The 12,104-nt window shown below is 42.3% G+C and overlaps 2 protein-coding genes across 4 annotated transcripts in view; both read right to left on the bottom strand.

Moving 5' to 3' along the window:
* Positions 1-14: 14 nt before the first annotated feature.
* On the bottom strand, positions 15-4,947 carry LOC118421242 (zinc finger protein 665-like). The gene is made up of 3 exons (XM_035828440.1): positions 4,620-4,947; positions 2,340-3,719; positions 15-1,690 (listed from the first exon to the last, which is right to left on the bottom strand). Exons 2-3 carry the CDS (start codon positions 3,715-3,717, stop codon positions 753-755), a joined length of 2,316 nt encoding a protein of 771 aa, XP_035684333.1. The 5' UTR covers positions 3,718-3,719; positions 4,620-4,947; the 3' UTR covers positions 15-752.
* An 833-nt stretch (positions 4,948-5,780) lies between these two features.
* LOC118421248 (zinc finger and SCAN domain-containing protein 2-like) overlaps positions 5,781-12,104 on the bottom strand; it is a 15,033-nt gene continuing 8,709 nt past the window's right edge. For 2 of the 3 annotated variants that reach the window (XM_035828448.1, XM_035828449.1), the window contains exon 2: positions 5,781-7,311. In XM_035828448.1, the coding sequence (XP_035684341.1) occupies positions 6,278-7,309 (1,032 nt within the window). In that variant the 5' untranslated portion in view covers positions 7,310-7,311 and the 3' untranslated portion in view covers positions 5,781-6,277. The remainder of the gene's footprint in view (positions 7,312-12,104) is intronic. The other variant, XM_035828450.1, reaches the window with a different exon arrangement.

The raw sequence follows: 12,104 nt of genomic DNA, 5'->3' as shown, positions 1-12,104 counted from the left end.
AATTTTTTTGGGGGGGGGGGGGGCACTGGTTCGCGATTTTAAAGTTAGCTAGGTTCTCTCATACCAGAAAGGGGAGTTTGACGTGGAAGGGAGAAAACGGGACGATTGTCTATACTATGTTCCAAAAGTTGGTTGCATCATGATCATGGACCAACTAGCTAGACCTAGCAAACATCATATATGTGGGTGTTGTAACACGATTTACGTTTGCTGTGTCTTAAAACACATGTATTTTGAATGTGAGCGAAGATGGGGGGAAAATAACACTAGTATGATGCACTGCATGTGGTGTGAGAAATGTACATACGAATTTGATATTGATAAAAGATGTATCACAAATGCTTCACACTGTCCAGTGCACTTGAGCATGAAATTAATGTGTAACTGAAACGGTTGTTTCTTGTAAATTAAGCTAAAACAAAACAAAACAAAACTTTTCCATTTGATTACTGATATAAGTATTAAAGTAGTAGATATGTTTGTGGGACATGTATAGCCCGAGTATAGTTTACCTGGACTCCCATACCCTTCTCTAACAAACTGCTAGGGGGAGAGTATGGGAGCCCTAGCTGTTAAACTACAAGTAGAATGTCACTCAGGCTATAGGATTTGTTGTACATGTATTTCATGACACATTTTATTGCCACAGATTCAGAAACAAAGGTTTTAGAACACAGCTTATGAAAAACTTTTAATAAACAGATCTGACTATAGACGTACACTCTTGTTATTTTTTTTTAAGGCAATATGATCTAAACATATTGTACCACACAGGAAATGCACATGTGTTTGGATAGATCTGATCCATCAGCAGCTGTGTACCCACACTTTCCACACATGTGGAGTTCCACACCACTGTGGCTAGCTACATGTGACTCTGGAGAGTTTATCTGCTTAGCAGAACAGTCAGAGTGTTCACATTTCACAGCTTTTTCACTAGGGTGGTTAGCCATCTGTGGCTCTAGGGAGTTTATCTGCATAGCAGAACAGTCGGACTGGTCATATTCCAAGGCTTTCTCACAAGCGCGCTCAGCCATATGTGGCTTTAGAGAGTTTTTCTGCACAGAACAACAGTTAGACTGTTCAAAGTTGGAGGGTTTCTGACCAGTGTGTTCAGCTATTTGTGCTGACTCTAGCAAGTTTTTCCGCACAACCCACTTAAAGGGTTTCTCAACTGCAACAGAATCTCTGATCAAGTGTTTGTCTGAAGTTTTCTTGACCAGCTTTTTACCTGAACGTCTTTTCCTTTTGCGAGCTTGCTTAGCCTTGCTCGCGGATTCTTCAATCTTGTGTTTACGCATGTGCAAGTCGAAGGTACCTTTCCCCTTGGAGATAAAGTCACACTGGTCGCACTTGTAAGATTTTGAGTGTCTCCTCATGTGTCTGGATAGGTGGCCCTGAGAAGATGTGCTGTACCCGCACTCATCACATACGTAGATGGGGGACTCAAAATCATTGCTGTCCACATGCTTGTCCATGTCCATCAGTTCTGTACTGTCTTGTAAATCTGGGTGCGATACAGGTTTTTTGTCAATGGAGGATGAGTTTACACCACTATTTTCCTCATCCTTTTCTTGGTGCCTTTCAGTGGGTGTTGTCTGGCCCTCTTTTCTAATCTTTTTCTCATTTCCAGGGTGGCTACTACTGGGAGTTTCTTGGTCAGGACTCCCACTACTTTGCTTGTTTAACACTAGGAGCAGGTAAAAACAAGATGGAAAAAAGTCAATCAATGCCCATGTTTAACGTCCTGGAAACACAATGACTAAATGGATGATAAAGAAGGACAATTTTGATGATACAGCAAAAGTACAGGAACTTTCATAAGGTCTTTTTTAACTACAAGATAAAATGCAACCATTTTAACATGTGTGCAACAACAAGATAGTATGCCTTTTTAATTACATATCAAGATAATGTCGGCATTTGCAGCTTGTCAGCTGTAATGTACAGTAGAAGCCAGTTAATTGCACAACGGATTACCACACACTTTTGTTAATTGCCTGGAGTCCCAAAATCCCAAGTCGGTGCGGTCCAGCTGGATACTAATAAATTTGCACTGTTACACTACCCGGCCAGTTAATTGCACGAAACACGCTGGCAAATGGGCTGTGCAATTAAACAGCTTCTACTGTACATACCCCACACATTAAGTAGCCCGAGTATCATCCTCTGTAGTGACTGCTACATTCGCAAGCGAACGTATTGTGCCAGCGGTCACTACAGAGGATGGTACTCAGGCTACACATTAAGTATACACATTGTAAATATGTGTTGGCTTTCACTGCAGTGCTGTCCTGAAAAAAGCAAATATAGACAAGTGTGTGTAAGGCTTTGGTTACCTCTTTCCCGTTCTTCTTCCTCTTCGAACTCGCGCAGAGCGACGCTACACCAGTAGCTCTTCCGATGTACCACCAGGTGCTCCTTAAACGCGGTCCTGTACCCGCACCTGTCGCACACGTACTGTCTCTCTTCCCACGGCACGTGCTTACGCTTGTGTCGCACCAACCGTGATTTCCCCGTTGCAGAAAAGTCGCACTGGTCGCACTTGTACGGTTTCTCACCTGTGTGCTTTCTCGCATGCACATACAGGTGCGACCGGCTAGCCGTCCTGAACCCGCACACCTTACACATGTAGGGTTTCTCACCAGTGTGTATGAGCATGTGATCGTCGAGATTACCCTTGCGTGATGTCTCAAAACCACACTCGTAGCAGATGTAAGGTTTCTCGCCTGTGTGTCGTCTCATGTGCAAGGTGAGGGAGGACTTGTATGCCGTCGTCATCCCACACTCTCCACATACGTACTGTTTTTTGCTGGTGAGTTTGGCATGCATATGTTGGATTACGGTACCTTTCTGTGCTGTAGAATAGTAGTCATAAAGGCTACAATTGTAAGGTTGGTCTTCTGTATGCTGACTTTTCATGTCTGTTGTCTGGTCCTCTCTGCTGTCTGTTCTATTATCAGACTGGGTAGAGCCTACACTGCAGGTTTTCTCACATGAACTCTCCTTTTTAATAATACCCTGCTGTCCTCCTGTGTCTGTTGTCTGGTCATCTCTGCTGTCTGTCCTGTTATCAGACTGGGTAGAGCCTACACCGCAGGTTTCCTCACATGGACTCTCTCTTTTAATGTCCAGCTGCCCTCCTGTGTCTGTTGTCTGGGCATCTCTGCTGTTTGTCCTGTTATCAGACTGGGTAGGGCCTTCACTGCAGGTTTCCTCACATGGACTCTCCCTTTTAATTTCAATGTCCTGCTGCCTTCCTGTGTCTGTTGTCTGGTCCTCTCCACTGTCTGTACATGTCCTGTTATCAGACTGGGTACTAGTATAGCCTACACTGCAGGTTTCCTCACATGGACTCTCCTTTTTAATAGTAACCTGCTGTCCTCCTGTGTCTGTTGTCTGGTCCTCTCTGCTGTCTGTCCTGTTATCAGACTGCGTACAGCCTACACTGCAGGTTTCCTCACATGGACTCTCCCTTTTAATGTCCAGCTGTCCTCCTGTGTCTATTATCTGGTCCTCTCTGCTGCCTGTCCTGTTATCAGACTGGGTAGAGCATACACTACAGGTTTCCTCACATAAACTCTCCTTTTTAATGTCCAGCTGCCTTCCTGTGTTTGTTGTCTGGTCCTCTCTGCTGTCTGTCTCATTCCAAGCATCTAAGGTAGACAGGTCTTCAACTTTCACCTTTACAGGAAATACACAGGTTGGCTCGCCCATTTCTATAAAAAGAAAAGAAGTACACAAGACTGATGTTACATTCAGACATTTATCTGTATGTATTTTGTAAGTATAACTACTAGTATCATACTTAAAACAGTAGTAGGTATTTGATATGCAGCCTTGAAAAGCTTCAGCTAATGGTTGCTGGCATGGATAAACTCAATAGAGCACATCCCGGGAAGAGATAACCCTTACTGTGTAGCATAGGAATATAATATATACATGTCACAGTAAAGATATATAACTGTTAGAAGAATATTTAGACCTTGGAACCAATAGTGTTACGTTATAAATGATGCTCTAGACTTAACATGTTGATATATTGATACTTATTCATAGACATTTAACGGTTATGTAGTTAATTCAACGTATACACCTGTTTGTTTACATACAAAGTTTTTGTTTATAGACCATATAGAAATGCTGAAATACAAATTAAAAAAAAAAAAACTAGACAAATTGTCTTGCCTCGCCTCCAGAGAGATTATGCAGATACTATATCGCCACGTACGTAGTTTTGAGAGCTGCGAAACAACAACTTGCGTATTTCTAATGCTGTGTTGACATTTTTTGGAACTTTTAGGTATAACTTTTTTTCATTTGTTGCGACCCCGCCCCTCCCACATCGACTTGCTCAAGTGGTTATATCAACATTAAGGATTTATATGGGTTGTCACATAAAAATAAATATTAAAATATACTTTATACAGTATATTCTGCTAGTCTAGTCTTACTGTCGCTTTTATTCTACCCGCCTATATATAAATATTTTCACATCTCCTAATTGACCCCCCTCCCCATTTTTTTGCGAATCAATGACTAAAAAAACACATCTATGACAACAAGATGCTGCCATACCATCACAAGATAATACGGAGAGTAGTAGATTAAGGTCTTACCTATTGCTCTATGATGTTTCTGATGCGAAACGCTTGAAAATGGGTTATTAAACGGGTCTAAATTGTGACAAGAAATACTTGGTTATGATCAAAATGGCGGCCCAAACCTACTGCGGTTCAAAGGTCAGACTCCTGATTACCCAGTGCAACGTGGGGTCACCGAAATACGTTTTTGACCTGTGGGTCATTTTGATTGCTAGTACAATATCCGCACGTTTGTGCCTATGTTCATTGTGTATGTCTGTGTAGTTGTTTATGAACAGAACATCAAGAAGCTATGCATCAAGCGCAATAAAAATGTTTTATTAAATGAAACAAAGCTAAATGTTATACGAGGGGCGTTCAAGAAGTAATGTCCCTGACCCACTTTCAGTTGTCTGATCTAGATGAAATTTTGCATATGTAATGATTCATATCTCTATGGGTTATGTTGCAAAAAACAGCTCTGAACTAATTTTGGTTTTTGATTTAAAGGTGTTTGAACTGAGTCAGGTGTGAAATGGACCAGGTGTGAAATGGAGCCAGTTGAGTGTCGCGCAGTGATCCGGTTTTTGTATTTGAAAGGATGGATACCAAATGAGACTTTTGATGAAATAAAAGAAACTTATGGTGATGATTCCCCATCATATGACCTTGTAAAACGCTGGCATTGTGAATTCAAACATGGCCGGAAGTCTGTGGAAACAGCTCCCAGACCTGGTCGTCCCTCTTCTGCCATTGATGAGGCATCTGTTGCAGGACCAACCTGGCATGGGGCGTCCTACAAAAACGGTGTACAGAGCTGCATCAAACGATGGTAGAAATGCATAACTCTGGGTGATTCCTATGAAGAGAAAGACTAATAACTGCACCAAGTTTCATTAATCTCCTCCTTTGGGAAATGGGTCAGGGGGATTACTTCTTGAACGCCCCTCGTACGTACACAAGGCCCTCACTGTTTAACTACTGGTTAGGTGTTAGATTGAATTGCAGAATTGCAGTTTGAAAGACTGAGATGTACCATTCATCTACAAACTTTAACCACTCATAAATACATGTAGAATTATCTCTTAGCACGTCTGATCCAACCTAGCTTGTTAAGCCACAAATCTTTTTACTTGAAGATCCTTATGACAAGGACATTGCCCTTGCTTAATTGATAAAAATTATAATGATAATAAATTTCCTTTACTTTTCTTGGTGCTCTATATGCAAAGAACAGGGATTATCTATTCCATATAGACAATGAACAAAAGATGATTAAAATACACATTTTATGGACAATGCAATTTGTACCTGCACCACTCATTTCTTTGCCTTTTATTCTACCTCCACACAGTGCTTTGACCATGTTCCCAGAAGCACCATTTCAAATGTCATCTGCCATATTCAACCATGTTACAGTTGAGAGATGCAATTAACATTTAGGACACTACTGTTTAACAATATGTAAGTCCTGACTGTCTCATAGTAAATAAAGTCTATCAGCTGATCATCCGTACAAGAGTTTTTCTCTCTCCTCTTCTTCCTGTTCCTCCCGGAGTAAGACACTGCACCAGTACTAGTAAGACTTCTGGTGAGTGCGCAGAGCCGACTTTTGAGCCGTTCTGTATCCACATCTCTCACACACGTGGGGTCTCTTGTTGGTGTGTTTAGCCATAATGTGTTTCCTTAAACTGCTACTGCACAGAAGAATAATCACATTGGTCACATTTGTAAGGCTTTTCTCCTGTATGCCTTCTCATATGAATCACCAGATTGTGCTTAAGATTTGTCCTGTATCCACACTCTCCACACATGAAGGGTTTTGTTCCAGTGTGTATGAGCATGTGCTGATATAGATTACAGTATTTTTCTGTAGAATACTCGCAATGGTCACACCTATATGGTTCACCTGGTTGTTTTTGTTTAGTTTTATGTGAGTCTACACTACATTTGCCTTTCGACACTGTACAAAAGTCACACTGGCTGCTGTTGGAAGGTTTTGCTTCTTGGTGTTTTGACACATGTTTGGAGAAGATACGCTTGGAAAGTGCGGTGTAGCCACACTCTTGACAAACATACAAGGGGAAATTAACCGCATACTTTGCCACATACTTCTGTCCTGCACTATTCTGAGAATTTCCATGCGATGCAGTGTTTATGTCCACAGAGTTGGTGTCGCTTGTTTTCCTACATGTAATGTCCTTTTCCTTGTCCTGCTGCCCTCCTGTGTCTGTTGTCTTACCCTCTCTGTCTGTCCCATTATGAGACTGGGCAGAGCCTACACTGCAGGTTTCCTCACATGGACTCTCCTTTTCCTTGTCCTGCTGCCCTCCTGTGTCTGTTGTCTTACCCTCTCTGTCTGTCCCATTATGAGACTGGGCAGAGCCTACACTGCAGGTTTCCTCACATGGACTCTCCTTTTCCTTGTCCTGCTGCCCTCCTGTGTCTGTTGTCTTACCCTCTCTGTCTGTCCCATTATGAGACTGGGCAGAGCCTACACTGCAGGTTTCCTCACATGGACTCTCCCTTTCCTTGTCCTGCTGCCCTTCTGTGTCTGTTGTCTGATCCTCTCTGCTGTCTGTCCTCTTATCAGACTGCGTGGAGCCTACACTGCATGGATACACTCCTTCATTGTCCTGTTGTCTTCCTGTGTCTGTTTGATTCTCGTTCCCAGGATGTTCCATAGCCGAGCAATTCACGATAACTGCATGGCCTGGCTCATCCATTTCTACGAACAAACAAAAAAACTTCATAAGCTACACTGGTTACATGGACGATGCAACCCTGCAATTTTTCAAGACTTATGCCATAATCACAGTGCCTAGCAATAGCTCAGACTCACAATGGCATCTCATGTTTAAAACTTCAAAAGAATATATGACTGCAGCCGAGGCAAAGCGAAGTGCACATGATAGGAAGGCTTGTCAACAACTTGACTATGCCATCCCATGTAGGAGTGGCAGCCTGGATACCAGACCCCTGCCCAATCTCAATAATATCTATCGTGCACGGTTTATCTGGGTGTAACTCAGGGGGCCTGCTGTAGAATTTCTGTGGGGCATGTTGGCCCTAGAGGCAAGGAATTGAGCTGTATAGACCCAGGAAACAATCTGGCATCCAGGCGATTGGAGGGGCTATCCCCCATCATGTGACAAGTTACATACTACTAGTACACTTCTTCAAAAAAATTGCATCAAATTGAAATGAAGGCCATGACAAATTCTAACTAGAAATCTGGATTCTACAGAAGGACAGGAAAGAAAGGTAGTTAAGGGAGAGAAGTCGACACCATGGGGTGGGGTGGGGGGTGAGAGTGGTGGCTTAGCTACTATTAAAACATGCAATATTGAAAGCTCTGACCAAAAACCAAAATGCACCATATAAATCATCAGAAATTCATCTAAAGGCCTTGCTTCCCTTTGTTTTCATACATATCTGATTGTTACTTGCATAATTTGCAAATATCCATGACGCCCCCCTCCCTCATTCAAATTATTACAGGTTTGCGATAGCACAACCTGTTTTGTTTTCGTTAGCGGAGTAGGGCGCCGCCATGTTGTATTATAGGGCGCCGCCATGTTGGATGATGTCAAGGGAGTGAGGCATGCTGGGAGTGAGGCATGCTGGGAGTGAGGCATGCCGGGAAAGTTGGTGCCATGTTGTGTGAGGCATGTTGGGAAATGTGTCGTCATGTTTGGTGTGGGGCATGCTGGGATTGGGGCATCTTGGGGAAGCTGTGGTTATGTTTTGAGCTTGTTGTTGCGGGCTTGTCGGAAGATATAGGCACCACAGTTTCACGGTTTGTTTGTAACAAGGACAACAAAACAACAACAATGAGATGGTTGTTTCTTATGCGATTTTGATGTGTTAACGGTGCTGTGGTATATTGTGAACTTGCTGTGACGGACTTGTCGGAAAGACATGTAGGGACGACAGCCGCACAACAGATGATTAGTCTGTATTAAACAAGGACAACAAAACAACAACAACAATGGCCATGGGATGGTGGCTTTATATGCGATTTTGATGTGTTAACGATGCTGTGGAATATGTGAACTTGCTGTGACGGACTTGTCGGAAAGACATGTAGGGACGACAGCCGCACAACAGATGATTAGTCGGTTTTAAGGAAGGACAACAAAAGAACAACAACAATGGCCATGGGATGGTGGTTTTATATGCGATTTTGATGTGTTAACGATGCTGTGGAATATGTGAACTTGCTGTGACGGACTTGTCGGAAAGACATGTAGGGACGACAGCCGCACAACAGATGATTAGTCTGTTTTAAACAAGGACAACAAAACAACAACAATGGGATGGTGGTAACGATGCTGTGGAACGTTGTGAACTTGTTGTGACGGACTTGTCGGAAAGACCAGTAGGGACGACAGCCGCACAACAGATGATTAGTCTGTTTTAAACAAGGACAACAAAACAACAACAATGGGATGGTGGTAACGATGCTGTGGAACGTTGTGAACTTGTTGTGACGGACTTGTCGGAAAGACATGTAGGGACGACAGCCGCACAACAGATGATTAGTCTGTTTTAAACAAAGACAACAAAACAACAACAATGGGATGGTGGTTTTATATCCGATCTTGATGTGTTAACGATGCTGTTTAATGTTGTGAGCTTTGTGGACTTGTGGACTTGTCGGAAAGACATTCCATAGTAGCGACGACAGCCGCACAACAATGATGGTCAGTCAGTGTTGTGGTGAGGTAGTGGTTTTGCATGAGATTAAAATGTTATATGAGTCATAGCTGTTCATTTTTGTATATTAAGTTTTGCTTCTTACAATATGTAATGATATGCCTTGACAGGGCGGTTTTGGAATTCAACAAAGTAGAATTTGATATGGTTAATGATTCAGAATTAAAATAAATGTTTACCGATGTTTCTGACAACGATTTTCTTCCTCTGATAAACAATGGTATTCTTGGACATGTAACTAATTCTTTTGGATTCTGATTTGAAGACGACCACGTTAACGATAAAGAAATGACACAGAGATAGGGATTTCCGTACACTGGGCACGGGAGACTTTGAACGTATACTAACTGCGACGTCATAATGCTATGTCACTCGGTCTGTTGCTCTCCTGAATTGCCTTAGAAATAAATCTCTCGTCTTTATATTCTGTCTTACCTGACAGACAGTTACACAGCTGTCCGCTCACATCACACAACATTGTTACTAGTACTTTATCTCGGTCTGTTGCAGTTCACATTATCAAATTTAACGAATTACCGGAAACCGTCTGAGAATAATAATCATGGCACAATATAGACTAATACATGCCGGTACATACAGCAACCATTGCGTTGTATCTAGCTTGTTGCAAGTGATGGACTGAAATGCAACATCAGCTTGCATACATAATATTTGTAAGGTCCCGTTGATGTATTACTCCAAATTACGGCCCAAAAAAGTAAGCGGCTGCACGGAGGTGTTTTTGTAGCGATGAGAATTTTCCTTTTATCCAGCCCAACTGATCTCTAACGTTAGATTGGTGAAAGTTTCTTTCTACTTCAAGAAATTAGCAGGCAATGTTCGGTAGCTGCGGTCTGGGTCGGAGGCACACAGTTCTGAGTTGTGCAGTCCCCGTTGCGGTGTGTACTAACTTCATGCATGTTCTAATTGTCATATAAGATTTTTTACAAGATAAAACGTAAATGAGCGCAACAAAGAATAAATAGAATAAACATATTTCAAGTGCGTTCATTTTGTACGCGCCCATGTGAAACACGTATTTTTGCATGCCATTACTCCCAATGCAGTTAAAAACTCATCAATGAGACCGTACGTGCGTCTGTATGGGATTTCCACCATTCGTAAATCCGCACATGGTTTGATTTGGACTGTCGTCGTCTGAGTCAATTACATTACTTGTATATTCTTTGATACACATAATAGACTAGACAATACGTATTTGTGTCTGTAAAGTCAAATACTAGTAATGCAGACAATACGTGTACATCAGTCCATAAACTGGCGTCAGTATTTCCATAGTTGTAGCAGCGCAATCTTGGCTGTACGCGGCTCTGCTCCGGTCTGGCATTTTCCTCTCATGGCCTTGCTCCTTAGGGCGACGTTGTTCCGGATTTTGCATGGCTCCCAGCCTTGGTCCCGTCAGTTGTTGCAATTTGCATACGGGCGTCCTTCCCCACAGTGATACAGCTCGTCTTCCAGCGCAAGCCATCAGCGACGTCCGTTGCGGCGGGAGGAGTCGGTCTTGCCCGTGTTTATCTCTCTTGCCCGACCTGTGCAGAGATTGAGAGAGAACATGCACACGTATATCAACTTGAACGCTCTAGTCGATTGAAATATCCAAGCTATTTCAAAATGATACTTCGCTTTTGAATAAGAATAAGAATTATAAGAAATAGAGTAAGAATAATAAGAAATGTAATAATATATATCCCTTTAGAAGGAATCAAATTGAATACATATCTGTTTTGAAAATGAGATATATCATTATATGTTATTAGTTTAGCAGTTCCGTAGCCCTATTGTGTTCTACTGTTACACACAATGTCCGAAATCTGGGACGGAATCCTCGGGAGACAACCCAAACGACGTTGTTTTCCGGACACTGCATACCACAAGATATATCCCATTTTTAAAACAAATATATATATATATATACTGACAAAAAGAACAGGTCAAGTGCATTTACGTACAAATTAAAAAAAGTACGAAGCTAACAATTTGATAATCTTTACTGACAAAAAGAACAGGTCAAGTGCATTTACGTACAAATTAAAAAAAGTACGAAGCTAACAATTTGATAATCTTTGATAAACTACTAATTTGTATACCTGGCTCTGATCAAACCAGACAAAGGAACTTTTCTAAGATCCTCTTCGGTACGCAGAAGTGGAAGCTGAGTTACTTACCGAAGTGAAAGGGAGTGTGTTGACTTCATGGCAGCAGGTGTTATTGATCATCAGAGACCAGCTCAAGACCCGTGGCGTGGCTTTTTTCCTCTCTGTCTGGCAGCGAAATGACTGCTTGGCTGGGAGTCAGCTTGGCTTGGCCTTTCATCTGCATTACGCAATATGAACACTAGGCAGTGAATGTCATTGCTCAGCAACCATGGGTTATTCCATAGTGGAGACGAGGGAAAGGGACGGTATTCGATAAACGATATTCAAATCCCTGTCGAAATCATCGAAACTGGACCGGACTCTTATTTTCCGACTTTCCCGACAAAAACGGCAGACGTGAGGTCAGGGCTGTAGGATTTGTTGAAACCAGGAGTAGGATGATCATGAAAAAAAGGGACGACGAAGAGCGGAGATGAGATGAAGCGACAGGTGGTTGACAAGTCACGCCTGGCCGAGGAACTGGTCGCTTTGAACAAACCGCCGACCTAATAGCTAACCAGAGGAAGCCACAGAACAACTCCAGGACCAACATCGTGCCAGCGAAAATATGAAGGTGGGTTTCACCCAGATCATTATTACCGATTTGGAACTACTGTTGATTGTTACCCAGATGTTCTGTTCGCGA

This window comes from Branchiostoma floridae, chromosome 8 (genome assembly GCF_000003815.2).
Source record: "Branchiostoma floridae strain S238N-H82 chromosome 8, Bfl_VNyyK, whole genome shotgun sequence".
Taxonomy (NCBI): domain Eukaryota; kingdom Metazoa; phylum Chordata; class Leptocardii; order Amphioxiformes; family Branchiostomatidae; genus Branchiostoma; species Branchiostoma floridae.
This window is presented reverse-complemented; position numbering and strand designations above follow the sequence as displayed.